At 39.0% G+C, this 27719-nt stretch overlaps 1 protein-coding gene across 4 annotated transcripts in view; it reads left to right on the top strand.

Moving 5' to 3' along the window:
* LOC111874400 (cilia- and flagella-associated protein 251) overlaps positions 1-27719 on the top strand; it is a 65880-nt gene that overhangs the window by 22706 nt on the left and 15455 nt on the right. Inside the window, exons 2-4 of one of the 4 annotated variants that reach the window (XM_033755437.1) lie at positions 4163-4346; positions 13870-13982; positions 20039-23993. In XM_033755437.1, the coding sequence (XP_033611328.1) occupies positions 4329-4346; positions 13870-13982; positions 20039-22103 (2196 nt within the window). In that variant the 5' untranslated portion in view covers positions 4163-4328 and the 3' untranslated portion in view covers positions 22104-23993. Of the gene's footprint in view, positions 1-4162; positions 4347-13869; positions 13983-20038; positions 23994-25735; positions 27706-27719 lie in introns of those variants that run through there. The other 3 variants (XM_023869879.2, XM_023869877.2, XM_023869881.2) reach the window with 3 other exon arrangements.

Genomic DNA, 27719 nt, shown 5'->3' with positions numbered 1-27719 from the left:
CCAGTGTTTGAGTGGGCGAGTGGTCTTAGACCGCGCGGCCACTGTGATCGGTCCTCGCCTTTTACGGAAACCGAAGATTCAGAAGTGTTCGATCCGTCCTTCTTATTACGCGTCCGATCACATAAGCTCTATTTAGTAATCTGGATTCCAGTTACTTCATGTACTTCATGTACTGTGAAAAACAATTACGTAAATTTACGTCAGACACCAGAGCCTGCGGCGGGTAATGCAACTGAGGGGAAGTGTTCGAGTGAAGATTACGCAGAATATCGCTTACTGAAACTGCTCGCGCATGATGAAGATCCTCAGGTTCTTGTGACTGATCTCCCTTGTCACATCCCGCTCGGTAACTAGCGCTTAGAATATCCTGACTCACAACTGCAGTGATTTTGCAGCGCCAGGTCAAATTCTGGTATAATCCGTTAAACAGGACGGCAGTTTAGAAACACAAAATGTCAAGAGGTGGTAGCATGTTGCCTTCTAGCAGCCATGTCTGTCCGTATGGTAATACACGTGTATACCTGAATCAGAAAGGTTAAGGAGACCCCTAGGAGGAGGTAGGTGTAGATGGGAGGATAATATTGAAACTGATCGTACAGAATTAAGAGAGGGCGTAAGAAGAATGCCGTCTTCGGGATGTGGTACCATGTAAATCTTGTGTGAACTGACGTTTCAGAGGAACGTATTGCCTACATCTTCAGGGTGGAAAAATCCACGAGCGAGCTGCAGCCACCTGCTCAAGCTGGTTCCTCGCTCGCGTGTTTTGTACCCTGAAGATGGAGGCGATACGTTCCTCCGAAACGTCGGTTCACATAAGATCTACTGGGCGCCACATCTCGAAGACGGTATTCTTAATAGTCACCGCTGTGGAAACCTCAAATCTTACAAGACGGGGTGTAGACTGGAGTCGTTGGGCTCAGCAGTAGTGGACCCTTGTGAAGAGGGTAATGCACTTTCGGGTTCCATAAAATGTTGGGAAATTTTTCAGTAGCTGCGCGAATATTGAAGGACTCAGCTCCGTGGAATTCGTTACTTAGCGATAATAACGGATTCAAAGTCACGTTCACTCAAATCGTTTTCTTAAATTCGTCATATAATCAATATTGAAACAACAAAGATCAGAAACAAAACTGTTGGTATAACTATGAAATCATATAACTAAATCCTCGCCTCTCAAACTTTTCTCTTCTTCCTGTTGCTCCCACTTGGAATACAGGGCATCAGTGGAACGCTTCGTTTCATTTCAGTTTCTTAATTTAAGACAGTCACTAGGATACCTCGGTGTGGGGATCAGCCCGTCGCAAGCCGCCACCTAACACAAACACAGAATAAACACAAAGAGACATCCATAACTTAAGTGGGATTCGAACCCACGATTCCAGTGATGGAGCGGAAAAGACATTTCATGCCTTAGACCGCGCGGCCACTGCGATCGGTGCCTCTCTACTTGAATAATTAAAATGTGTACCATTGCTATAACCAAAACATATCTACTACACAAAGTCAGTTTAAACCAACTAACATCCTCACATTTTGCTTCCCTGACATCCATTTCTGCATTATCTCTCTCTACCTGTTCTGTGACCGAGTTTTGTAGTTATTTACTGCGGAAAAGCCACAAGTAGTTGGTTTACATACTCACAGATGGTGGGCGAGGGTCCTTTCAACGATGTTATCAGCAGATAACATGGATAAGTAATTTAAACGATATACCTCCTACGCTTTATGGAAAGGTTGAAATAATTCAATAAATATCATTAACAGTAAAACAAAATCCTACCCTCCGTGAGTGGACCTGAAATCTTACGACAGATGTGTGGGTTGCAGTACAGTAACGTAAATAACACACATAAACTCTGCAGTTCCGCGTGGAGCAATGAAGTCTCTAGGTTTGAGGAATAATGCTCATGGAAGCCCATGTAAGGGTAACGCAAACCGCTTGCCTCCCTGCAAGGCATACCAGGAAGTACCGTCAAGCTTCATGCTTATTCCTACTATTAGACGTCACTCAAGAAGAACGAGAGGTACAGTTGTTTTGCTTCCGAGTTACAGAACTGGCCATCAACACCGTAAGGAATTTTGTAAAAATCCTTCCAATGGTTCAGAAGTTATTGGTGGAGAAACAGACAATTATATGTATACAGACGGACACGATGAAATAATAAGCCTGTCTTTCCCTTGGAAATAATGGAAATTCTCTCAAAATTGTAGCAGGCCTATATCTGTTTCAATTGTGTCTTTGCATTCTGTATAACTCATAGTTTCTTCCGTTAAATTACTTGTAGATCTTACAAATTCATTGCTCCAGTCATAATTAATTTATTCATACGTACTAAAGGTAAATCTGTCGCTGTACCAGGCCGTGGAGGCCCATAGGGTTGTGAGACGTCGAGGTTCCCACATTTTCTCTAGACAATCGGCTCACAGATGGCCGTAAGGCTGTCAGCCTTACGTGCCGGCCGCCCTTTACCCCGAGGAAGATTCCTGGTACTCATTTCTGTTAGAGGCTGAGTCGACCCCAGGGCCATAGTGCGGCTGGAATGATTTGTACTGCGTAATCAAATCATTTTGCTTGTATTTGAATAACCGTGTTTCACCATATCTTAGGACATTTAAATCGAAATGTAATTTTAGTTATGTATAATGTACACTCTAAAATGTATGGTACGTACAATTTTTTATCCTCAGCATAAAATATAAAAATAAGTAGGAATGAAACTACTCTATGAAATTTTCTTGGCAGAACATTTTAGAATTTAATCTCAGCTTCGTGTAAATTAGAGGCTATGTTGGACGATGAGGACCAAAATAAATATCGCTTGGAAGTTTTACTGCATGTCGCAAATACAAAATTTTTAGACATCAGTTTATTAATTTGATTTGCTTCATCCTGGTCCGTCACACTACAGGATTATAAAAGGTTAAATAATTCCGTCCAGTGTGACCGATGAAGATTTTTCCCCTTTAATCTTTTATCCTTTATATGCTTCGGTCTTATGCCATCTTCAGAAGGATATCAATACAATTAGAAACCATTACTACAATATGTATTATTGACAATACTATTAGAATGAATTATGATGATATGGTATATATATTAATATTCACAAAACATATTGTAATAGTGGTTTCTAATTGTATTGATATCCTTCTGAAGATGGTATAAGACCGAAACATATAAAGGATAAAAGATTAAAAGGGAAAAATCTTCATCGGTCACACTGGACGGAACTGATTATCCTTTTATAACCAGTACATCAGGTTCGATATTGAAAAACTGACGGACGCGCAGACACGGCGCCAGAGTTCGTTAACTTCAGCCAGTTTAAAATAAAATAAGATTAAAATAGGTTGAAAATTTCAATAAATTTTATCATTTAATTTATTAGCGGATCACCCATACAATCTCTGCTGTGCTCTGTTAGTTGCTACCCCACATAAACATTATGTTGTGATGTCCTACGTGTGATTTTTACTAGGCCGACTGTTCTGGGGGGGGGGCTTCCATTTCCTCACTCGAAGTCCCAGTAACTTCAAATGGCATCTAACTAGGAACTTTCGATTAAGGAATAGTTTCCACATTCAGCTTTGCAATGAGCATTACTGCAAGAGTGAGCTAAGTTATGATTTCTTACTCAATATATCTACCGAACTCTTGTTATTGCTTCCGTGATAAATTTCCTATTCTGTAGCTACTTCAGCTCATCACAAGTCTCTTCGTGTGTATTCCATAATTATTCACGCCATATTTTATAGCATCATTTTGATATTCATGCTGTATGTTGCCTTCGTCACAGCGAACCACTAAATTAACTAAAGTCCTGAACAGAGAGAGAAATAGAAAGTCTGGTTTTACACGAACGCATGGAGGTGAATAACCTATCAGTTTGTTGGCAGTGTCAAGGTTCGACACAAGTGTATAAGTGAGACAGAGACAAATACATAGAACCATCATTTAGGCAAAGCAAGACAGAAAATTTACCACTTCATGTTACAATGCAAGGAGTGACAAGGGAGAGCTGAATAGAGCAAGTTTATGGTAAAGAGAGAGACGGTTAACTGATTATAGTTAAACTAAAAGAGAGAACAGTAGTAAAGAGGGGTGTTCGAAGAAGACTCATCCCCTCCCCCTTACCATCCCTGTGTTTTTTTTTTCTTCAAGAGGAAGACAGAACGGGTTTTATAAGGCATTGACTGGTGTACCTGATGTAACATAGTAACATCTTCACCAAAGCTCGCTGGATCATCCTCTGGACTCAAGGCTGTTCGTTCACACGCAAGAAACGTCGTTACCGCTGGAATCCAGGAAGACACTGACGTCTGTTAGAATGGGTGTCTGCACTAAGGTAAGAGAATATTAATGCGTCATATCGATTTATACACTTATATGGATTGCTCATGTACAATATTAGTAGCATCGTTGGGATATTTTCTCATTTACTATTGTGTGACTGGAAATAGTGTGAAAGGAAGAAATCATAGCCCATTTTAAGATGCCGGTATTACCCCGGAATTCTTCTGGAGAAACTGAGGAGAACAACGAGAAATCTTATTCAGGATAACTGATATTCGCGGCTATATCTGAAACCGGAACTTCAAGGACATGAAGCACAAGTCTTAGGCTCTCATTAACAATGTTTGATAGGGAGGAAGCTAATGACAACTAGCAATTCGTATAACATCGTACATGCTCAGTTAATAAATGAGGTAAATTACATACATTTCATCTTTAGCTGAATACTGCATTCTCCATCACTACTCAGTAAGTCTATGATGTCCATCACAGTAACAGTTGCGTTAATTTTTATTAACAATTGAAACAGATTCAAGATATTAATTATATTTCAATAAAAAGTGGCTCCTAAACAAGAACACATAAAGCTACGGTCAAATGGGTATCAATTGCTGCTTCATGCTCTGAGGTTCCCAAGTTCGATTCTCTATCCTGAAGCCGGATACTACAACTTTATATTGATTCCAGGAAAACTGGGACTCCATTAACGCCCCATTTCATGCACTTCCAAAGTCGGGGTTCACCATTACATAACATTTGATAATAAGTGGCGTTAATCAATCAGTAAATAAATAAAACAAAAGTTCATACATTAATCGAAATTAATCATGAAGAATAATATTTTACTGTTCGACACCATATAACCAGTGTAGTTAAAAGAACGTTGTTAAATAAACCAGGAACAAGAAAGTAAACAGAAGAAAGCACTATATGACAATGAGTGAACATAGATCCATCTGGATTTTGCAATGAATGGATAGCTATTTCCGCAGTCGGCAACAGAGCACCTGGTGGTCGTCCATAGTTTTTTTAATTCGCTTAGTGGGGGGTGGATTCCAACTGGGTCCACTCGGCACAGCGGCCACTGATTGGCCTATTGTAGCCTGCCCCGGGTGATTATGATGATGGAGAATTTGGTGGAATAAAGATTGGCAGGGGAAACCGAAGTACTCGGAGGAAACCCGCCCCAGCGCCACTTTGTCCACCATAAATCCCACTTGACCAGACCCGGGATTGAACCCGGTCCGCGGCGGCCTTGTCCATACTTTACTGAATGAGTTTTCCCGGCTGAAAATGAAATTAACCTATGTAACGTCGCTTCTGGCAATAATTTCACACTAAGATTGAGTTGTCATTTGCAGCGTTTCCATACACGTGGTATTCCAAATGTAAATAGAACAAGCCTATTCCACTTTCCTTGTGGCAAACATGTGATAGATTTTAGGAGGGGTGAAGGAAATTGCATGATACTGCTCTAGCAAAAAGGTTCTCAAAATTGTTGCAACTGGAACCCCATAAAACAGTTAAACAATTATATGAACCACAAATAATGAATAATCTGGAAAATGCAAGGCTTAATTTTAATTCTCTTATAATGTAACTGAGGAGACGGGATAGCTCAGACGGTATAGCAGTGTGCTACACGCTGGACGGTCGGAGTTCGATTCCCGGAACGGGCAAGTTTTTTCTTTGCTCTACAGCGTTCAGATCGCTCTGGGGCCCACATAGCCTCCCCTTCTATGGATACTGCATCTCTTTCCTTTGGGGTGAATAGGCCGAAGACTGAATCTAACAACTCACCTTCATCTAGTGCCGAGATTAACAAAAGGGTATCTAGACCTCCATTCTCCCTTATGTCTCATGGCATGGGATTTAATTAATTAAGCACAGGGGAAACTTTACAATTTTTATAACAGTAAAAATTATCACTTTTGTATATCATGTATATATAAAAGCGTATTCTCTTTCCAAAAACATAAAAATTAGAATATACAAAAATACAATTTTGCATGTGGTTCTGTATGGGTGTGAAACTTGGTCTCTGACATTAAGGGAGGAACATAGACTGAGGGTATTTGAGAACAGGGTGTTGAGAATATTTGGACCGAAGAGAGATGAAGTGACAGGAGGTTGGAGAAAACTGCATAATGAGGAGCTTCATAATTTGTACTCTTCTCCAAGTATAATTAGAATGAATAAGTCAAGGAGAATGAGGTGGGCAGGGCATGTAGCACGAATGGGGAGAAGAGGAATGCATATAGGATATTGGTGGGAAGGCCAGAAGGAAAGAGACCACTAGGAAGGACAAGACGTAGGTGGGTGGAAAATATTAAAATGGATCCAGAGAGATACGATTGGATGGTTTGAATTGGATTGATCTGGCTCAGGATAGGGATCAGTGGAGGGCTCTTGCGAACACGGTAATGAACCTTCGGGTTCCATTATATCCTGGAAAATTCTTGAATAGCTGCAGATTTGGCTTCTCCTCAAGTAGGGCTTAGCTCCATAAGTAAGTAAGTAAGTAATAAACGTATTTTGAGTAGATTCGAACTAAAAACTCGCAGATGCAAATTTTCCTGGGGGATGTTGAAAATTATGACTCATCTACACCCGACGAGCTACTAGAAGTACTCCTACGACAGTTTCATGAACGTTGCTGATAATGCAGATACTATCAATAAATTTTTTACAGAAGTAAGAAAGACTTCTTGTTATATTACCGTGGAGGCAAACTCACTGCATAGTATCCTTGTGTAAATATTGAATAAATGAATTAACACCTTCCATGTTACTAATGGAATACACCCTTCAGGGGCTTTGGTTTCTCTGCTCGTGCTTTCTTTGTTTGATAGTGTTAGCGAACAGAAATTCCTCCACCATTCCTTGTTCCTATGGACTTACAAATAATTTCATTTCAACTCCAAACTTTCAGACCGAAGACACGGAGAAGAAGTCACTTTTTGTGAAGAGAATGCAAGTACGGAGATGACGTAACACAACTTAATTCTATTAAATTCATCTTACTATTTTTCCTTCATGTCCTATTCTTTCTCTTTTTTTCTATTTCATTCCCTATTTTCCTACTATTCCACTTTCTTCCTTTTCTTTCTCCTTCTTCTTACACCTTACCCTTTTCTTATTCTCTTTCTCATGCAATATCCTTGCCCTTCGCATTTATTCGTCTGCATATGAAAGCATTAGGGGAAAGTCAACATTGAAGGCGATACGTCACATCAAACAAAAAAAAAAAAGAACGCTGGCTTTAGTCAGCAAGCGAACTATACCGACCGAGCGACCTCCGCTTGTCGGCGAGGTTAGTGCTAACTTTAGCGGATAGAGGGTATCGCGTAGTCAGCGTAATAAATCCCCACGGCCATTAATTTCGGGTTTCAATACCGGAACCGCTATTATTCCATTCCAGTAGCTCCTCAGTTATCCTCATGAGGCTGAGTGGACCTCGTTCCAGGCCCACTACTTCTCAGAAAATCTGGTAGCGCCGGGAATCGAACCCACGATTTCTGGATGTTGCCAGGAACTCTGACCACTATACCACAGAGGCGGTCGATACGTAACATCGCCTCAGTTAAAGTACACGTACAATGCATGACTTGCACCTAGTACTGTGGTGTAGTTCTTATGCTCTAGACATAGTCGGGAGGCATTCTCTTTGAATCACATGACTGTGGTGTCTCGTATATTTTTCCTAGTTACTCCATGCAAATGCTGGTTCAGTTCCTTAAAACATGCTTCGAAGTCTCCTTGTAAGTATCTGCTTGCAGTTAATGAGCATATTTACATCTCATTTGTCGCTATACAAATTCTACATATAAATCAATAGCGTTAATAACATAAGAATCAATGACATGAATTGTATTTAGGACATATGTCAGCCGTTTTATTAACTATCCTAATACTGACTTCTTGTGCATTTCTCAGTTCCCCTACACAAGAGTTCTTTTCAATTTATGATCACCCCTTTTTCATGGGGCACACATAGAAGACGAGTGATAAGTAGCTGACAAGTAACAACAAATTCTTTGGTAGCGCAAGCCGAAGCTGAGTACATCATCAGGCACTATTCAATGCCAATTACGTTCACTTTCCATCCTCATGAGCTAATTTCCTAGGCTTTATTTTAATGGTAAACTTCAATTTGTTTCTCGTTCTTCTAAATGGCTGTAATCCAAGAAAGTTTCCCTACAAAAATTCTGTATGCATTTTTGTCTTCAAAGTCCTGACCTTTGTTAGATGAATGTCCAACCCCCAAGCACACAATATCCGCTTTTCGAGACTGTTTATTTAACATATTCATAGCTACCTTCCTTGCATGGTGAGCCGGGGTAGCGCAGTCGGTGCAGCGACTAGCTACGCGTTGGACGACTGAGGGGTCGGAGTTCGAGTCCCGGAAATGTCTAGAATTTTCTCTCCTCCATGTTGTCCAGACAGGCTCTGGGGTCCAACCAACCTCCAATTCAATAGGTACCGAGGGTTCTTTCCCAGGGGGTAAAGCGGACGGTGCGTAAAGCTGACCACTCAACTCCAGCTAGTGCTGAGATCAAGAAAAACGTTGATCTATACAGCGAGTCTCCCATACGTCTTCATGGCGTAGTGCTTAATTCGTTAAGCGCAGTAACAAATTTACCTTTTTTACCATTATTATTATTATAAATTTTGTGTTCCGATGTTGAGTCACTCCTCTTAAGGATAAGTTAATATTGTCCTCTAGCGACGGGAGTGAATGTAACTGTGGAAGGACAAGAGTATCACTGCATCCGTAATAGCCCTCATAGTAGGCGGCAAATATCGCGGTCAGCAGAGGTCACTCACATCTTCTAGTCATTGCTAAAAAAGGAACGCCAAAACTACTACCTGAGCAAGGGCAAAAGAACGGTATTGTTCTCAGTTTCCAGACTTCCTGATAATTATTGCTTCAAAAAATAGTTGCGTGTCTCAGCTTCTAATTATATATTCTCACGAAGGAAGTCACACCCTTACCTGGAAAGGTGTGCATGTCAGAGCATATTCTGCAACTGATAATAGTGCAAGAAGTGCAGGTGCACCGGAATGAGGAACGGGGAGATAGAATCTGATAATATTCAAAACAACCGCGCCATAGCTCAAGCGGTTAGTCGCTGGCTTCCCACCGCGGCGGCCAGGGTTCGATCCCGGGGCTGATCAAGTGGGATTTGTGGAGGAAAAGTGGCGCTTGGGCAGGTTTTCTCCGAGTATTTCGGTTTCCCCTGCCAATCTTCATTCCACCAATTGCTCCACAATCACCCTCACCTATCATCTGGGACTGGTACAATAGGCCAGAAGTGGCCGCAGTACAAGGGACTCAGTCCCACCCCACTAGCAATAAAAAATATTAAAAACATACATATACCTCAGACAATAGTCATTACTTGGCCGATATTATGTTAAAATAAAACGGAAGAAGAATATTTGATATACATTAATTTTAATCAGTGGTCATGTAATATACCTAGAGTTCACAGAAATTTTAAGCTGTGAACTCTGCAAGTCCAGTATTATTTTCAGTACGCGATAAAATTCACAGGATTACAACTCTTGACAAATATTTCAGCACGCGCATAAAGCATCTTTCAGCAATTCGCTTACCACAAGTTATTTGCAATGATTCAACACATCATGAAACATCATCTGTAGCATACACATAGACAAGTTACGTCAATTTCAAATCAGTAATTATGTCAATGGGGGCTCGAGGATGTGTAATGGGTTGAGACACTATGCTACACGCCGGAAGGTCGCGGGATCGAGTCCGAGGAAGTCATTGAATTTTTTCCAATTGACCTAAGCTTTCCAGTTGCAGTAAGACCTTGGGGTCGACTCAGCCTCTAACAGAAATGAGTACCAGGAATCTTCCTGGGGTGTAAAGAGTGGCCGACAACCTTACCGCCATCTGTGAGCCGCTTGTCTATAAAATGTGGGAGCCTCGATGTCTCACATCCCTATGGGCCTTCACGGCCTGTTACAGGGATAGCTTTACCTTAGTTACTACAATAACGACATTTAATACCTCTGCAGATCGATGAGGCGATTTGAATGAAAGCCTTTAAGACACAATCTTCTTCTTGACTGAAACACAATCGCGATTTTTTTCAGTTAGAAAATAAAAAACTTAAGAAGAGTTCTCAAGAAAGTAACAGGCTCCAATACAGTCTGGTTAGCGAAACGTCTTATGCCATGGTAATCATTTTAATCAGGTCTGCAGAATTATATTTGTTACACAACCATAAGTCATATAACATAAATCAGTAATTTAAACTGAAAAAAGTCAATCATCACATATACACTGGAATAAAGGCACTGTTCACTTAAACTGCAGGTTTGATGCAGTTCCAAATGAGATTATATTATTTATGATTAAGAATACGTATATAGTACGAATGTATCTTGTGCGTGCATTCGCCGGAATATACGTAATGAGATAAATCACGAAAACACCCGAACGGGATGGCCGAAAAGTCAGCAATTTTTCAAAATGGACACCTAACGAACATGAGTCTACAGCGTTGCTACTGACATTAGTCTGCATGATGCCTTAAAATCTCAGACCTTTGTACGATAACGTAACTAATTTCATCCGAAGAGCAACAGGATTAAAACAATGCAGAATATTGTCTCTTCAGTTTTCCTTGATATTTCAGAATGAAACAACGAGATAAATAGATTATGAGCTTCTGAGAATGGGACTGCGTAAATACTGAGGCCAGAAAAACAAAGTACGGAGCAGATTTCTTAAGTGGATGAAGTTGATTCTTCTTTTAAGACAAAATTTAGATTATTATTAAGCGAAAATGAAAGCGCCATCAGTTGCTTTTGTGTTCTGCACCAGACGAGAGGTGGAACTCGCCCAAGCACACGTGTACCCACACAAGGTCTGTACGACTTCTCACAGCTGCAGGCGATATGAATCGGTGTGTTACCTTTGGCACACGGATTCTTTCATGAAAAAACGAGAATTTATGATACTCGTCTCTCAGTGGCGTGAGTGGGTTGTACGTAATTTCGAACTTGGCTGACACTGAAGTTCGTAATATGTAGCAACGGTTTCAACGGGCTNTTTCCTAACCTTCTTTCTAAATATATGCGCTTTAACGGGGTGAGTCCCAATCACCCCTTCAGGTAACTGGTTCCAGTCAGCAATGGTCCTGTTCACAAAGGAAAACTTCCCGACATCTGTTCTTATTTTTCTGGCTCTTATTTTCCTAAGGTGATCGACTCTACTCACGTAGTGTGGCGCCTGCAATCTGTCCCCTATATCTTTCCACGCCCTGTCACCGTTATACGCTGTATAAAGTGCGCACATCCGTGCTATCATCCTACGTTGCGCCAAAGATTCCCAGACCGAGCCTCCCGTATAATGGGCTAATTTAGCAGCTTTATTTTGAACGCGGTCTAAAGCAGTGATCTGACATTCCCTGTATGGATCCCAGCACGCCGCCCCATATTCGAGAATGGGACGTACTAGCGACGTGTAGGCTAAACTTTTGGTATTTTTATTAGCCCTTTTTACAATACCCATTACGAAATGTAGTGCCATCTAGGATTTTCGGACCGTGTAATTTACCTGGTCAGTCAAGCTTAAATAACTTCGTATGATAACTCCCAAATATTTGCAAAAGCTAGCTTCAGGAATATTTTGGTCCCTAAGAGAGTAATTTACGGAGAGTTTCATGGAGGTAGGCCTAGGCCCAAATTGGGGCTGTAGCGCCACAGGAAAAAAAATTGAATAATTTAACGGATCCCTCACCCGTGCTCTCGTGAAGCTTATTGCCTTACTTTTATTCGGATTTATTTTCATTTCATTTCTACTGCCCAGTTTCCCAATCTATCCAGATCTGTCTGTAATTTTTCTATATCCTTGCCATTTAATATTTTCCTATATACTATACAGTCATCTGCGAAAAGTCTAATTTTTCATTTAATGTTCCTCCATATATCGTTTACATAAGCTAGGAACAAAAGTGGGCCCAGAACGCTCCCTTGAGGTACACCTGATGTAACTCTAACTCCCTCTGAGTATTGCCTCCCTACTCTAACTCTCTGGGAACGACCTATCAGAAATTCCCTAATCCATACGACTACCCTTGAGTCCACGCCCGATGCCGAAATTTTATTTAGCAGCCGGTCATGAGGAACAACATCAAACGCTTTCGAAAAATCTATTATAATCGCGTCCAGCCTGACTGCTTCTATAATTATATTAATAAAACTTTATCCAAATTCGTTACAAATTTTGAGAACGTAGTAACTACCATTAATGATTGACATTCGAGTAGTATTACGTAGATTCCATGTAGTTGTAGAGAAATTTTGCCTGTGATTCTGCATGGGTCTGAAACTTGGTTTCTGACAATAAAGGAGGAACACAGACTGAGGGTGTTTGAGAATGCAGCGCTGAGGAGAATATCTGGACCGAAGAGAGATGAAGTGGTGGGAATTTGGAGAAAATTGCATAACGAGGAGCTTCATAACTTGTAGTCTTCGCTCAAGTATGATTAGAATTAGAAAGTCAAGGAGGATGAGATCGGCAGGGCATGTAGCACGAATGGGGGGGGAAGAGGACTGCATATAGGTTATTGGCGCGAAAGCCAGAATGAAAGAGACAACAAAGAAGACCAAGACGTATGTGGGTGGATGATATTAAAATTAATCTTAGAGAGAAACAATGGGGGTGCTGTAGATGGGATTGATGTGGCTCAGGATAGGGACAAGTGGAGGACTCTTGTGAACACGGTAATGAACCTTCGGGTTCCATAAAATGCTAGGAAGTTGAGTAGCTGCACAATTGGCGGCTTCTCAAGAAGGGCTCAGCTTCATGAGTGATAAGGGGTAGCGTGACTAATAATTATGGGTTCTAGATTTGTTGATTAGATTTATTGGACGTCTCTATTACAATTGCAGTTGACTATAACAGCTCACACATTGAACTCCTTCTTGATAACGAATCTCTCACTGAATTTCTTCCGGTTCTCGGATTTGTCTCTAGTTTCTAGTCTAGTCTTCTCTCTCTCTCTGTCTGAATCACGTACTGAGCTAGCTTCATGCGGACCGAATATAGAACACCCAGTCGGACAGTCGATTCTTCTGTTATTCTCTGTTACCACGAAACGCGTGTTAATTCGTTGCTGCGGGATCAATGTTTACCTAGCCGTTGTCCAGCAACTGACGTCTCTGTTGTTTTTCATTCACTGTGCACTTCCGGCTTTCAGACGTCATGTCACAATGTTTTGGCTAACATTGCGGGAACCATCTTCAAGGTTAATGCTTTTAGGTTTTGAAAACAGATACATATATAGGCACACATATATATATATATAGACACACACACTCACACACCTGTTTCTTGATGAAATGTTGGAAATTCTTTCCATATTCGACGCGGCGGAAGTCATACAACGAAATCCAGAAGGCAAAATCCAAGGAGAAGAATGTACAAACGGGATCAGCTCCCTAGTTTCGCAGCTAAATTATGTGGACTCCTTCATTGTACGTATTTTTCCTGCAAATTCAGAGACGAATTCTAAACTCTGTGGTGTTATTGGCAGATGTGGGCAGCGAGTGCTGTGGTGGTGTTGGCAGGATCCTGCATCCTAGCTCGACCGTCTGGTCCTGACATCACTGACGAACACCGAGAATCTCGGGCAGCCAGCGGATTCAAGTGAGTTTAGGCGAGGATCGCTTCTCTCCTGACTTATCCCTATCTATGTGCATGCCTAAGAATTTCACTAACAAAATTAACAACTGGGTTGGCGAGGGGTGCATTCTGCTTATTGTCGGTGCTATTATAATCCTCTGTTACTGAGTCTTGTCGCCCAGTTTGATTAAATTTATAATCGATTTTTGTGGCTGTGAAGTATTCAACTTCACTAAGTCCCGAGTGTATACATAGAAAAATACAAGCGTTTTGACTAGATCAGATCAATGTAAGTGTTTACGTTTTTAAATATTATTTGGTTATAATCAGGGCAAGGATTATGATGACATGTAATTTTTTTTCCTTGTATCTTATGCGATGCTCTTAAATATATAAATCTCGGATATGAGCAGCCGGTTACAGAAATGTAAATTTTATATGTAATTTTTTGTCATGTTTTGACATTTTTAAGTTTAAGGACTTTTTTTATTTTTGTGGTAATATTTTGGTAAATTCTTGTAATTTTAAGAGCATTTCTTCTCATTTTTGGCCATTTTAGGGAATTTTTCTTCATATGTTTTCTGAAATGTGAATAATACTCGTATGAAAGCGAAGTGTTCTTTCTTTTCTCCTTTAGGTCATTTTTCTGGATTTTTTCGGTCATTTTTTTTTTAATATTTTCAGGTTATCAAAATCCTGGCCCTGTTTATGATGTTTCGAAAACCAAGTAACAGTACCTTAAACTACGTAAAAGTTAATTCTTAAGTCACTCCATCAAGCACTTCCAAGTGCAAAGGTTATTAGTTTCGAATTATATGGGAAAATGATCATAAATGAAGAACGCGTACGGATTTTAATGGGGGTCATTATGGCCTATCTGAAATCACCATCTCAGCAGTGGCCTGGATATACTGAGGAATGCCACAAAACTCCTATCACGATAGACGCTAATCAGGCTGAGATTCAAACCTGTTACCTCGAGAATATAAGCTTTGAAGGACACTGCTGTAAAGCCAGCTTTGCAAATTTGTGGTAGATCAGCTCGTTTACAAAGGATGTAAGAAAACGGAAAAACCATTCACGATATTACTGTAAAGCCGAAACCGGCTTAAGCCTAATTCGTGGAGTGCAGAACGACTGCGTGTGGCTATCCATACAAGCCTACAATTTAAACTCTCAGAAATAATAACTAATAAGAACAAAAGGAGGACAACAATTGTTAAGAAATCCAGAATTTGGATAAATAACGGAGCAGCGCAGGATAGAGAGGAATGGAGGGGCCTGATAAGGGAGGCCAAGGCCCGACATCGGGCTGTTGCGCCGTAGAAGAAGAAGAATCACCTCAGTATTTAGGGCCTGATATTCAATATCAATATTCGAAGATTCAGAGTTTGATGTCAGAAGCTGGGATTCGGATGGGCAATTGGATTTATTGACCACTTACAGGTCGTAACTACAATTAATTATAACACTTCCAAGATTACTATATTATAACACATAAATACAGTTTTCTATATCTGCTTACAATAGTCGTTTCTAGGTAACAGATCTAAGCAATGGTTATTCCTCTGCAAAGTTGTCCCTATCCGTTTCCTGGCAGGGGATTTTAATACAGGAACTATAACTGCCAGACTCCAGGTATCACTGCACTACAGTACATATACATATGTAAAGTCTTCAAGTTACACGTTAAGTCTTCACAGGCCGACTTCTCATTCTTCTTCTACTATGAACTTCTCGTGGCTGTCTTCTACCGAGAACCGACTCAAAGTGAGATATGGCTTGAATCAGAGCCGATTATCTTCAAGATAACTCCTCTGCACGGACCCCACGGAAAACGCCGTCTTCTTCTGTTGATGCGTGTTTACAGCTTCGTTGTCTGGCAATAGACGTCCTGTTGTTCCGTGCGTTTACTTGGCGCGAACAGCACAGGAAACAGTTTCCCCTATACTGTTGTCACGTTTTTAAGGGGGGGGAGGTTACCGGCCGTCGCATAGAAACGGCAGTTCTTCTATTGTTGCCTGTATTCGTTGCAATGAGCATGTTTACGGATATTCCTCTATTGTTATAGAAACGGCCTATATGTCACAATATAAAACCAGTACAAAAGTAAAAACACATTCAGTACGACAGTTCTTTATCTGAAGCCAGAAATGCCGTCAACTCATGACGCACTATGAATATTAAACGTACACTAAACAGTACTCAACACAATTAATGAACTGGTCACAAAATTATTGAGATTTCACTTCTGAATTATTTCCTATGTTATGTTTAGACAACAAATAAAAAATTATATCCTGAAAATCATGAAGGCTTAAAACTAGCAATATGGATGTTATTCGAGAGGTATAGAGTTAGAATCTGGGACAGAGGACCAGGTTTCATTAGGTAATTCATTTAACTTTTCAATCCCACCAATCTGACATTGTGCGCGCAAAAAGAATATATCGCTATCTAAAAATGGTATATGAGTAAATTTCCGTAATTCAATAAATAAATATTTTGATGGCGTGAAATTTGTAGGCTAAGTCTGAGAACGATTAGGTAGCTATAAAACACACTAGCCCAAATTTTTAAACAAATATATATAATATAATATAATATTTTAAACAAACATTGAGGCATCGCTAATTTCTATAAATTTTAATGCATTATCTCTTCCACTTAGTTTCTATTATAGTCTATATGATGTATACAGAGGGATGTATTTCACGTAAAATACACTTTAATTTCCTTCCACTTCTACTTGTTTAATTTACATGAAGTTCTAAGTAGAATAAAAGAAGACAAGACCCTTACGGAATTAAGTAGTGATAAAATCAAATACATACGCGTCTTCATATGAAGAGGACACTTTGTATCTCTCGCCGTCAAGACTAGAGCCTAGACGACGGAAGAACATTCCTCAACGAATCGCTGTAACAATATTACATCACTGTCTCAGGAAAATGTCCTATTCGGCAGGATTACTAATGAAGATACAGGCTACGAATGTTGGAAAGTTCTTGGAATAAATCTGTTCAGACTGCTAACGGAAATCCTCAACAGTTTTCGCCAAGACGTGTTATGTAATCATGGACTGAAAAGAATGAAGTCCTTGCTACCGAATATTAATACTAGGTAGAGGATAACATAGTTTGAACAGGCTCCTGTGACGATTCTACTTGCTGATGAAGCTATGTTAGTTTTTGAGGTAATAGAAATATCTACCTTAGATTAGTATAGAATAAAATATTATACCTAAATTGTATTTGTTGCTAAATGTCAGTCCACTTATAAATACATGTATAGTATATGAAAGTCCATATAACAGATATATGCTCAAATAGAAGCCCTTTTCTCATAACATTTTAGCATCCACAATTAAAGATTGTTAGCCTAGCGCCGAACTCCCAAACTGGAAGATCTTCGCGGTTTAATGAACATATTTACAACTATTCGTAGTCTCCATATCTGCTCCATATCTTCAGCACATCTCTTCAATTTTTTAAAGACGTGAAGCACAATCTCCCAGTTTAAGGAGGACACAAATTGAAGGTGTCCGAGATCAGAATGCTTAGAGAACCTATGAAAGAGAAAGTTAACAGAAGCATAAAGAAAGGAACTTTATAATCCATACTCCTCAAGGGATATTACTGGGGGCCTTAAGTGAAGATGAATTCGATGCGATGGGCATGTAGCACTCATAGGATGAACACAGAAATCGATAGAATAGTTTAGCTGAAAAGTAAAAGGGAAGAAGTCGCTTAGGATACCAAAGTGGAGAAGGTCGGATAATGTTTGAAGTTAGAAAATGGATTCAACTGACACCAGGTAAGGTCCAATGGCGAATTTTCTGAACATGATCATGAATCTTTGAGTTTAATAAGCGATGGGACTTTCATAACGACCTGNACAGGAACAGTAATATGAAAGTCATATTGATACATTTCAACAAAATGTTGCAAACTGTAATCTAGTAGCTTGAAGGTGTCTGTCTTTCAGACCGTCTGCATGTAGCAACTTAGAACCGTTGAATAAATTTTCATACAATAATTGCCTATTATCAGTAGAATTTTGTTAACACATCCCAAGTTTGATTGAATTCGGAGAAAAATAACGGACATTTTACATGAAAACCTACATGCGTATCTGCAGGTATCAAAGGCGTGTATTGCCAAATATATGCAGGAGCCAAAATTGTTTGAATCAGAAACAGCAGAGAGAATTAAAGCAAGCATTTTGTGTTAAATCAAGTTTTTAACTCAATGTTTCGGTTTCAAAGACAATCGAAGATTTATTTATTTTTAATTATACACGTATTACTCAAGTCTTAGACCTACTATCTCTCTCCAGCATGAATCAATTTGTTGGGGGAAGGGGATAAGGAATGTAGAGACCCGAGATTTTCTCGGAGACATGAATTAATTGTAGAATCTTCTAAGTTTCGCAGCATATCGATATGATAAAACTTACAGACGTATAGCATGATAATCAAAAAATAAACCTATTTAAATTTAATCCGAAAAAATATTTGAAAAACAAAATTGGTCCAGTACAGTAATGTACTGATTTTCGGGTGTTGTATTCAGATATTTCTGACAACCTTCTTACGCTGAACGACATAACAAGCGTCACTATGCAGTAATGCACGTTCATTAACAGAGCTTTAACATATAAAAGGTTAATCAACTCCGTCCAGTGTGACTGATAAAATGTTTTTTTTTTCTTTCTCTCCTTTTTAATATTTAATCCTTGACATGTTTCGGTCAGAGCGACGATCTTCAGAAGGATATATTAATACAAGCGGAAACTACTATGACAATGTGACTGATCTATATCAATACATACATACAATATCTTCACAATGCCATAAATATAAAATCTTGTCTTTTAACAACTACAGCGACGTGCATGAATACATTAAAATATACTTATAAAATGTTATAATTAGTTTACAAGTTTGGTTTAAAAAGATTTTGTTAAAATTTAGAACCAGTTTGGTTCGTATCCTTTATACTGTCTCTCTTTAAAGAAGTTGAAAGATTAAAAAGGAAAGAAAAAAAATTATCAGTCACATTGGACAGAGTTGATTAAGTTTTTATGATATTGCCAGTGTGACGGACGAGGATGAACCAAATCAAATTTTAACATAGTTCGAAAGCAATATTCAATTCGTATTATTAAAAATTAGAAAAGAATATTACAGCGCCTGAAAAAGGGCTGCGTAAGGCTAAGTGAAACTTCAGGCGTCCGAAGTATGGTGGATATAACGACTTGCATTACCAGTTTTCAAGTACGTACGATAAAAATGAATAAATGGAAATGAAGGAGTTGCAGCCTGAAATCACATACAACACTGACGACAAGGAAAGAAAATACAAGAAGAGACTCTTTCTTGAAATTTCTCCGAATTGCTGATCCCGAATCAACTAATCATCCACAGGTGAGTGGACAAAAACATTATAACAAATGTCTTTAAATAATTTCTAACTAAATTAACATACTTTTGTTATTAATTTGTAATTAAATTCTTTAATAACATTGTTATTAATACTTTTCCTACAATCGTGTATGTTTAGGCAAAGTTAAATTGGAGATATCCCGTTTAGGAACAGTACTGCCTTTTGTTCTACCAAGTGCAGTGACAGTGTCGCTTGCTTGTATACGGCAACTTTCGCTATGTCTGTAAATCGGGACCTGATTTCTAGTTGCTATTCAATAATGAGGACCGTGAATATCCAACGAAGAGCATGATTTCCTTTTTCCTTATAACGCTTATGGAAGGGGCAAATTAATTCGCCGATTAATAAGACTCTTAACTGATCGGACGTCCTATTAATAATCGCACATTGCTTATTATAATTAGATTTATATCTCTTTTAACATACTTCAGAAATAACGTGCAGTGTCTATTTTCACACTTCATAAGTTATATATATGTATCTGAAAACCTTGTATGTTGTTAAGAAATCTTAAATTTTTCGCTTTTTATTTTACAATCCAAAGTTCAGTTCGCTACACTTTCATTATTATAACTTACTTAAGTTCATAATTCAAAGTCAGCTTTGTAGTATGAAAGCTCTCTTTAATTTCAGGCTGTCAACTGGAATCAGGCCTCAGGGATATGAAGACAATCGCGGAAATGGTGAACGCAAGACTCCTCTCCATATTACATTCTCCGATGGCAACAGACACGGGCCAGCAGCTAGATCTGAGGAACATCATCAGGAAGAACAATCTGGAGTTGGAGACAGCGGGACGAGGGCACTGAAACATGCTGGACTAACTAAACAAGAACTAGAAAGTTCATTTTTATCAACGGCGCATAATAAGAGAGGAGATGCCGATGCTGGTATAAGAGACGAACATATTCCAATTTCCTTCTCATTAACAAGCGATTTAAACTCTAAGCCCGCAGCAGCCCAAAATGAACAGGATCGCATGGGACTAATTCAGAATGTACATGGAAATAGTCCTGAAGAAAACTCGAGCAGTAGCGATTCAAAATCTAACAACAACTTCGACAAGTCGACGAATACAGATCTGACAAAGATAACGAACAGCGCATTGGAAGATAAAGTAAAACCATTAAACCGCGACGATAATACAACCAAAGAACAAATATTGACACCACAGGGGCACTTACTGAAAATTCAAAATAAGGGGGAATTACAAATGAAGTCTTATTCACAGGCGAGTGATGTCGAAGCTGGGACATCTAGTGGTAGAGCATTGTTAGCCAGCAGCACCAGGCAGTTAATAAATCCTTTCGAGAATCCTATTCTGACATATCTTACCAAACAACAATCACTAGAAGACAGCAACAATTCAGACACTACCTTAAGAAGGAACGAAGCCAACGCACCAGAAAACACCAAAGATAATATATCACAGAACATCAAACGCGAAATATTTCACCAGCAAACTATTATCAACTCGAACCCGTATCTTCGACAATTCATACATCATCAGAATAACGAGCAGAAAACAAACCCTGCGTATTATCAAGTGCAATATCCAATTTCACAGCAACAACAATTTGGTTCATTTCCCAACACACAGTTCTTAACTTACACAACACAATCTGAGTTTCCTGGTAGCATACCGCACAAAGGTGAATTATTTCAGGAACACGATAATCAAAATAAGATCGATTTAGTCCGTGCGGAAGTACCACAATTTTCTAGTAATCCTGAAAGCGGGGGAAATTTTGTAACTACTTTAACTTTATACCCAGCCATTGCATCAGTCATGTACACTACACCCACTGTAGGTTTCACAAGTACGTCCTCAGCCCCATCACCTCCCAGCATCTATCCACCTCAGTCCAATCCTCCGTACATGCAATCCTTTTCCGAATATCCATCTCGCAGTGTCCCTTCGCTTTTGGACTTTCCAAAAACAAGATTTATTTACAACGGACCTCAATATTCTTCCAGAGTACAGTGGCCTTTTGCAGGGTATTTCCCCATCGTAATCAAAGATCCCTTCCTCAGTATGTACAATATGCTCACGAATATGGTAGAATATGGACCAGAAGCCGATGTGTGTAAAAAGACGAAGAGCTTTAGACAAGGGAGGAGCAGATCCTTGTTGTCTGACAATGACGAATCCATAACGAGGTCCGATGAAGTAACCGCCGAAAAGGTCCTAATTATGGAAAATGGAGGATGGAGAGAAACTGGCAAGGATGGAAATCCACTCCAAATGGAAAGAAAGATGCCTGAGGACGTCACGACAGGAGACAAAGAAGAGAACAGAGGCGAGGAGAGGGAAAACAAGGACGACAGCCAGAACACAGAAGTCATAATGGAGACTGGCGGAAAAGGAAATGGTGGTCCATTTATTACGCGGTTGATGGTCAGAAAGGGTGGAGTCTCTATAGCCGGACCAGGGGGCATTGCTACTGCCGGTTCTGGGGGCACGGCTATTGTGGGTCCCGGGGGGATTGCCTACACTAGTCCAAATGGGCTCGCTGTGGTCGGACCTGGAGGAAAGGTAGTGGGTCTTCCCAGTGGCGCCGACCTCTCCCTAGTAGCAAGCAAAGTAACTGCCTCCGACTCCAACAGCGAAGGTTCTACTCCGAGACTTTTAAACATCCCATCAGGTGGCAAAGTTGTTGCGACAGGGCCCGTCGTGTATTTTCATCCTTCTGAGTAACTCTTATACCCAACAGGGGGCAGACGTGTGGTGACGCTCTTTAAATTCCTTTCGTATGATTCCACAAAATTCCGCTAGATAGCAGAATCATACAAACCGGATAGGAGGAGATTCTTTTATGAAGCGAGATGGTGGATATGCTGTCTGGACACACATCTGGATTAATGTATACCACCATTCTACTAACAATTTACACTGAGCGGTGTTACAGATATATCTTTTGGACATGACTCTAGCTATGGAATATATCTACTGATATAAGATGAGTGCTTTCACTTAAAAATATCATAATTTTGACACTTCTTAGTACGATTACTTCAAATAAAATGCGCATTACAAATCAATAAGTTAAACTGTTCCAGGTTCATTCTTTTCGAAGGGAGAGGTTTAAATTATAACAGTAATCCTTCTTGACAATGTGAGGACAGTAGGTTAGTATGCTGGCTGAGAACTTTCTCATACTGATGCTGGCATTATTATAATGTCTTGTTTTTCTCGTGACTTTAAATACAGTAAGTTTTCTCTCTGATTTCTTCATTTTAATCGTTGTAGAATATTAAATACGAGTTATCTGGTTAATGAATTGCAGGTAAATTAGAAAAATAAAAATCGATTCTCTTATTTATATTGGTTATAACCTCAGATATAAAACATTAATGAATAAATTGAATCGACCCAATTTAAATGAACAACGTAAAACGTAGCTACGGTTTCCTTTAAAAAGCTTGGAACATATTGTTTTAAGTTAATTAGTTCGTCTCTGTTACGGCGATGCCAAGGCGTAGGACAAGAGTGGAAAACCTTTGTGTCTCCTGTGTGCCATAATAGAGCGACAAGCAAATTTACCTTCACTTTACGGCCGCACTGAGGCAGATAATGCAAGAGGCTTTGCTTTCAAGTCGCTCTCGGCACTCGTGGCGTGTTTCCTAGGCACCGGGTTATCCTAATATTTATGTACTATGCGGACACTGGTTCGAAACTTGCAAATATTTTTACTGTGGACACTTCTGCTTTCTTGTAAATAAGCAGGTAAAATACAGACATTCTGAGACTAATAACCCGAAACTAGGACCTTCATTACCGTCTTCCAACCTGATCGTCTTCAGAGATATAAGACAGATAACTTTACAGATAAGTTACCGAGCTCAGAGCACAGGTATATTAGGATTTATTAGGTAGGTGAATCTCCTAAAACACAGCTAAAGCGAATACGCGTTAGCTTATGATATTCTTCACGAAGAAGATATTGGAACTATAAGTTATGGACCGGATCGACTGTTTTAAAACAAGAAAGGCTGCTAATATGTAATTTTGTTGATTATTTAAACGTGAAGTTGTACTATAATATCAGGAATTGCTTTCAAAAGTATGCATATGGCATTAAGTAAGATTAAGCTCCATTTCAGATGGTCGCACGAGAAAAGGCTTCGTCTTTGGAAAACCAATATGTCCGACCTCCGACAGGAGCCAGTGAGGAGCGAAACGAATATGTATATGTGGACACAGAACCCGTAAACATGAGTTGTTCGTAGGAATAAAAGCCGAATGAGTTTTAGGCTTGTGTGAAGATGAACTCATTGAGAAAGGAAACTCGGGATATACCAATACAATTTCACAATGAGCCAAAATAAAAAGGGGTCAATAATGGATACACAATTCCAAGCTATGTATTACTACATAGTTTTATTTATTTATTTATTGACTTATTTATGTATCTATCTTTGGTGACGAATGTAATTAAATAATGTTTAATTTATGTAGGCTAATTACATTTTCGAACGTTGTAACATCTCAAAATTGTATTAATAAAGGCAGACATTTTGATTTGAGATAATCATTAAATCGTTTCACTTTTTTTAATGTCCAAAGTAAAGTAAATATTATGTGAAATTCTAGAATCATTATTACCCTGCTTTCCTATTCATAATATATAACCCCTTCTTCCCATATCGTTCGGTCCTTTCTGTATATAGTTATTCGGTACAAGAGGCCAAGTACCACATAATATGTAAAGCTATTTATGCCCATTTCTCTTTCGTCCTTCAGCAGCAAAGTATGTGTTAATGCATAAAACAATCAAATTTTCATGTAGAAAACTTTTGTTTTGTCATTTGGCAATCAAATGTATGTTATTTCACAAAGCATTCAATTTGGAATTTAAAACACTTATCACGATAAGGCACCAAGGCAGTTAATGATACAAAATCTGCATAAATTCACATTATTTCGTGATTATCATCTGAACCTAATATTCGAATGATATTTAAGTGGTTAATGTGCTCTATTATTGTTAACACTATATCTGAGATTTCTTAAAGATGCATGTGTCACATTAATCAGATATACGCAGGTACAAGAATTAAATAGGAGCATATTAAAGATAGGTTATATTTTACCAGAAATACTTAAACAACTTTATAATTTATTAAAATCAACCATCAAAGAAGAGATACTTTGTCTGAAATATATAAGAAGGAACCTTTATCACGCCCTTGTGTTAGAAATTAATAGTTGCTAATAAGGAATTAATTTAAATTATGGGATCCAGGCATATATATAGTGTATATACGTATACAGTGTGTGTATGTATACATAAACCATATATATATTCGAATAATTTTATTGCTTTAGTTTTCACAATTTTTGATCAACACTTTCACCCTGTAACTTTCTGAAAATTCAAGTGCGTTTGCCTCCTTGGATATAATTATAACCATTATAATTAATTAGCCGCATTGTTCATTCATGTCAGGAGATTTGTATTATAATTAAAATTTAAGTTAGTTATGAGTCTTACTTGTTTAGAAACATTTTAAATAAAGTACAATTCTTTATAAAGTTGGGAACACAATTCCTAAATATAAACATGAAAATGTCATGTATTCTCAAGCAAGTATGTATGAATATATACTCATTCATAATTGAACTGTTCTCATACGTACAGATTTCTCTCTTTTCTACCTCGTCTGTGGAGGCGTTGGAATCTTCCCATACTCCGAACAAATGGGATTAATAATTACCTCAATTAGAAATTAAAACATCTCACTTGGAATTTCTACTTTTTTCTTTAAGAAATATTACTGTCTTATGTCGATCGGTATACAAGGGCGGATAAGTGCAATACATCCCATGATACATAAGATACCTCGATTAGAGTTAACTTTTGGCCTAGATATATTCCGAGCTGGAAGAATCAGTGAAAGAATTTCGTTCCCCCATTTCTCAATAGTTAAACGCAAAAGAGTTCGGGAATTTTCCACAATAAAAATTATACGTAACCAAGGAAGTGTAACCTTGGAATATAGCACTTGTACATAAAGCCAATAGGGACGGGGTTAAAATGTGACTTGGAGAAACGGGGAGTGGATGTGATTGCTGGCTTTAATTGCTTCAGGATAATATGCGATGGCTGGCTTTGGTGAGAGCAATGATGGACCTTCAGATACTATAGAAGCAAATAATTTCTTGACAAATTTTCAAGTAATACTTCGTACCATGAAGTCAGTTACTTAAACCTATATATAAATTGCTATTGGTATCCAATACGGGAACTCTTCAGGTGAAATAGCGTTACATAATAGCGTAAGTACCGTCCCACTTGAATGAGAGTAAGAGTTGTGTATTCTGCATAGGTACGAGACTTCGCCGCACCGCTGGGCCTACCTGACATCCACCTTCATCCCCAAGTACATGCGCCGCGACATCACGCCATTGCTACGCCATTCGACTACACCACCCTCATTGCACCTCCCTTCTAACTCATGGTTCCATCACTCGTCAGCTGATCACCATCGTCTCGAGCCTAACAACTACTTAACAGAACACCACCCGTCTTTCGGTTTCGGTCTACCGTTATTCAAGATGTCTCCACCAACTTCAAACTTCTACATGTTCTTCAACGGAAGATTATCTGCACCTAAACCTATTATGAAAGAGAGGAAGGATATGAATACAAGATTTGCGATTGCTCCTAACATGTACAACACTCAGCCTTTATTAAATTCCCTGCCACACGAAAGGCATCATCCCATGCAGAATACTGTGGAAGAAAGCAATGTTCAAAATACTGTACTATTGCAGAGCAGACCCTCACAAAGTGAAGATGTGGAAAGTGAGAACAACGAAGTGGCAGCAGTTTCACGGACTGAAGTCCAGAACAATATACATCAAATTGGAACAACCAATGTGACTTCTCATGTTCTACCGGAAGTGACCCTCAACATCGTCGGAAATACTTATGACGTTATACCAACAGCAGTAATGAACTCACAAGCTGACAAAGAGCATCTAAGTGTGTTACAGAGGACCATGGAATCTGTGCTAGAAAGCAGTAGAGACGAAATAAAACCGAGTGAACAGGGGAAGCCAACGACGCTAATTGTGAAACCGGTAGCTAAAGCCATAGCAGGTGCCAATGGCATTGCAATTGCAGCTCCACTGTCCCGAGCTGTGGTGCGAAAAGGTCAGGAAGTGAAAATTCACTTTGACCCTGAAGCCGTCGCCGTGGTTGGTCCTGGAGGCTTTGCTGATGCCCATTCTGACCTTTTGGTCTCATATTACGAAGACCTTCCTTCTCAGGAAAATGAATAACGTAGTGTGGGAGAAGAGGAGAATTAACCATCTAATCTTTTTTTGGAGAATTGAATAACCATAATAATTAAAGTATTCTTCACTAACTATACCTCCGTCCACAATGCAACTTAATTATGTTCTCCTCTACTTTTCACTTTCACAACCGTATATGACTTACATACACGGAACAACAACAGCACCCCCACCAGCACACAGGCAGGGGGCCTACATGATAACTACATCAATATTTCGATAGCTACACACACTAATGCCTCGGCGAGAGTATTCCAAACAAAGAAAATCTACACAATGGTGTCTGGATAAAGAGACGACAGCCCCCAAGAAAAACATTGATAATTTTTAACTAAATTTTAACTAGACTTTATTCATTTGTATTGATTTTAATGGAGTTAAGTATTTTAAATTAGGATATATCGCATCCTTATGTGATAGAGGAAGTGGGGTACACCACAGAGTGAAACAATTTTTGGCAAAAGCCACCTGATGATGGCCACATACCGCCGAAACATATTGTGAAAGTGAAAAGGAGGAGGAGGAAATAAGTAAGTTGCATTGTGGAAGGAAGTGTGGTGTGTGAAGAATATATCAACGAAACAGGATGCTTAAATGCAATATAATTAAAGTAAATATATAATTATATTTATGATCCTTTGTACAGAATTAGACAATTCTAGGAGATCGTAGAATGACAAGGGTAACCAGGGGTGTCGCTAGGCTGAATGAGTGGGTTCTGATACAGGGGGAATGGAAACATAAATTAGCTTTGCAGAAAGTTAAATGGTTCAATTTAACCTTCCACGGCAGGCTTAAACTTTTTCTGATAAAGAACTTTATAATATATGAGTTTAATGTATCCATTTTCTCTTCAGAAGTTATCGCACTCCAGTTTATGTATGTTTGCTGATATAGTTACACCCCTGATGAAATAGTTGTCATTGGTTTCGGGTACATAATGTGCAATAGTTCTCAACTATTTAAAAGAAAAACAATAAAATGAAAGTTATTGATCTCTGTATGTTTCGT

The sequence above is a fragment of the Cryptotermes secundus genome, unplaced genomic scaffold (assembly GCF_002891405.2).
Source record: "Cryptotermes secundus unplaced genomic scaffold, Csec_1.0 scaffold251, whole genome shotgun sequence".
NCBI classification, from domain to species: Eukaryota; Metazoa; Arthropoda; class Insecta; order Blattodea; family Kalotermitidae; genus Cryptotermes; species Cryptotermes secundus.
This window is presented reverse-complemented; position numbering and strand designations above follow the sequence as displayed.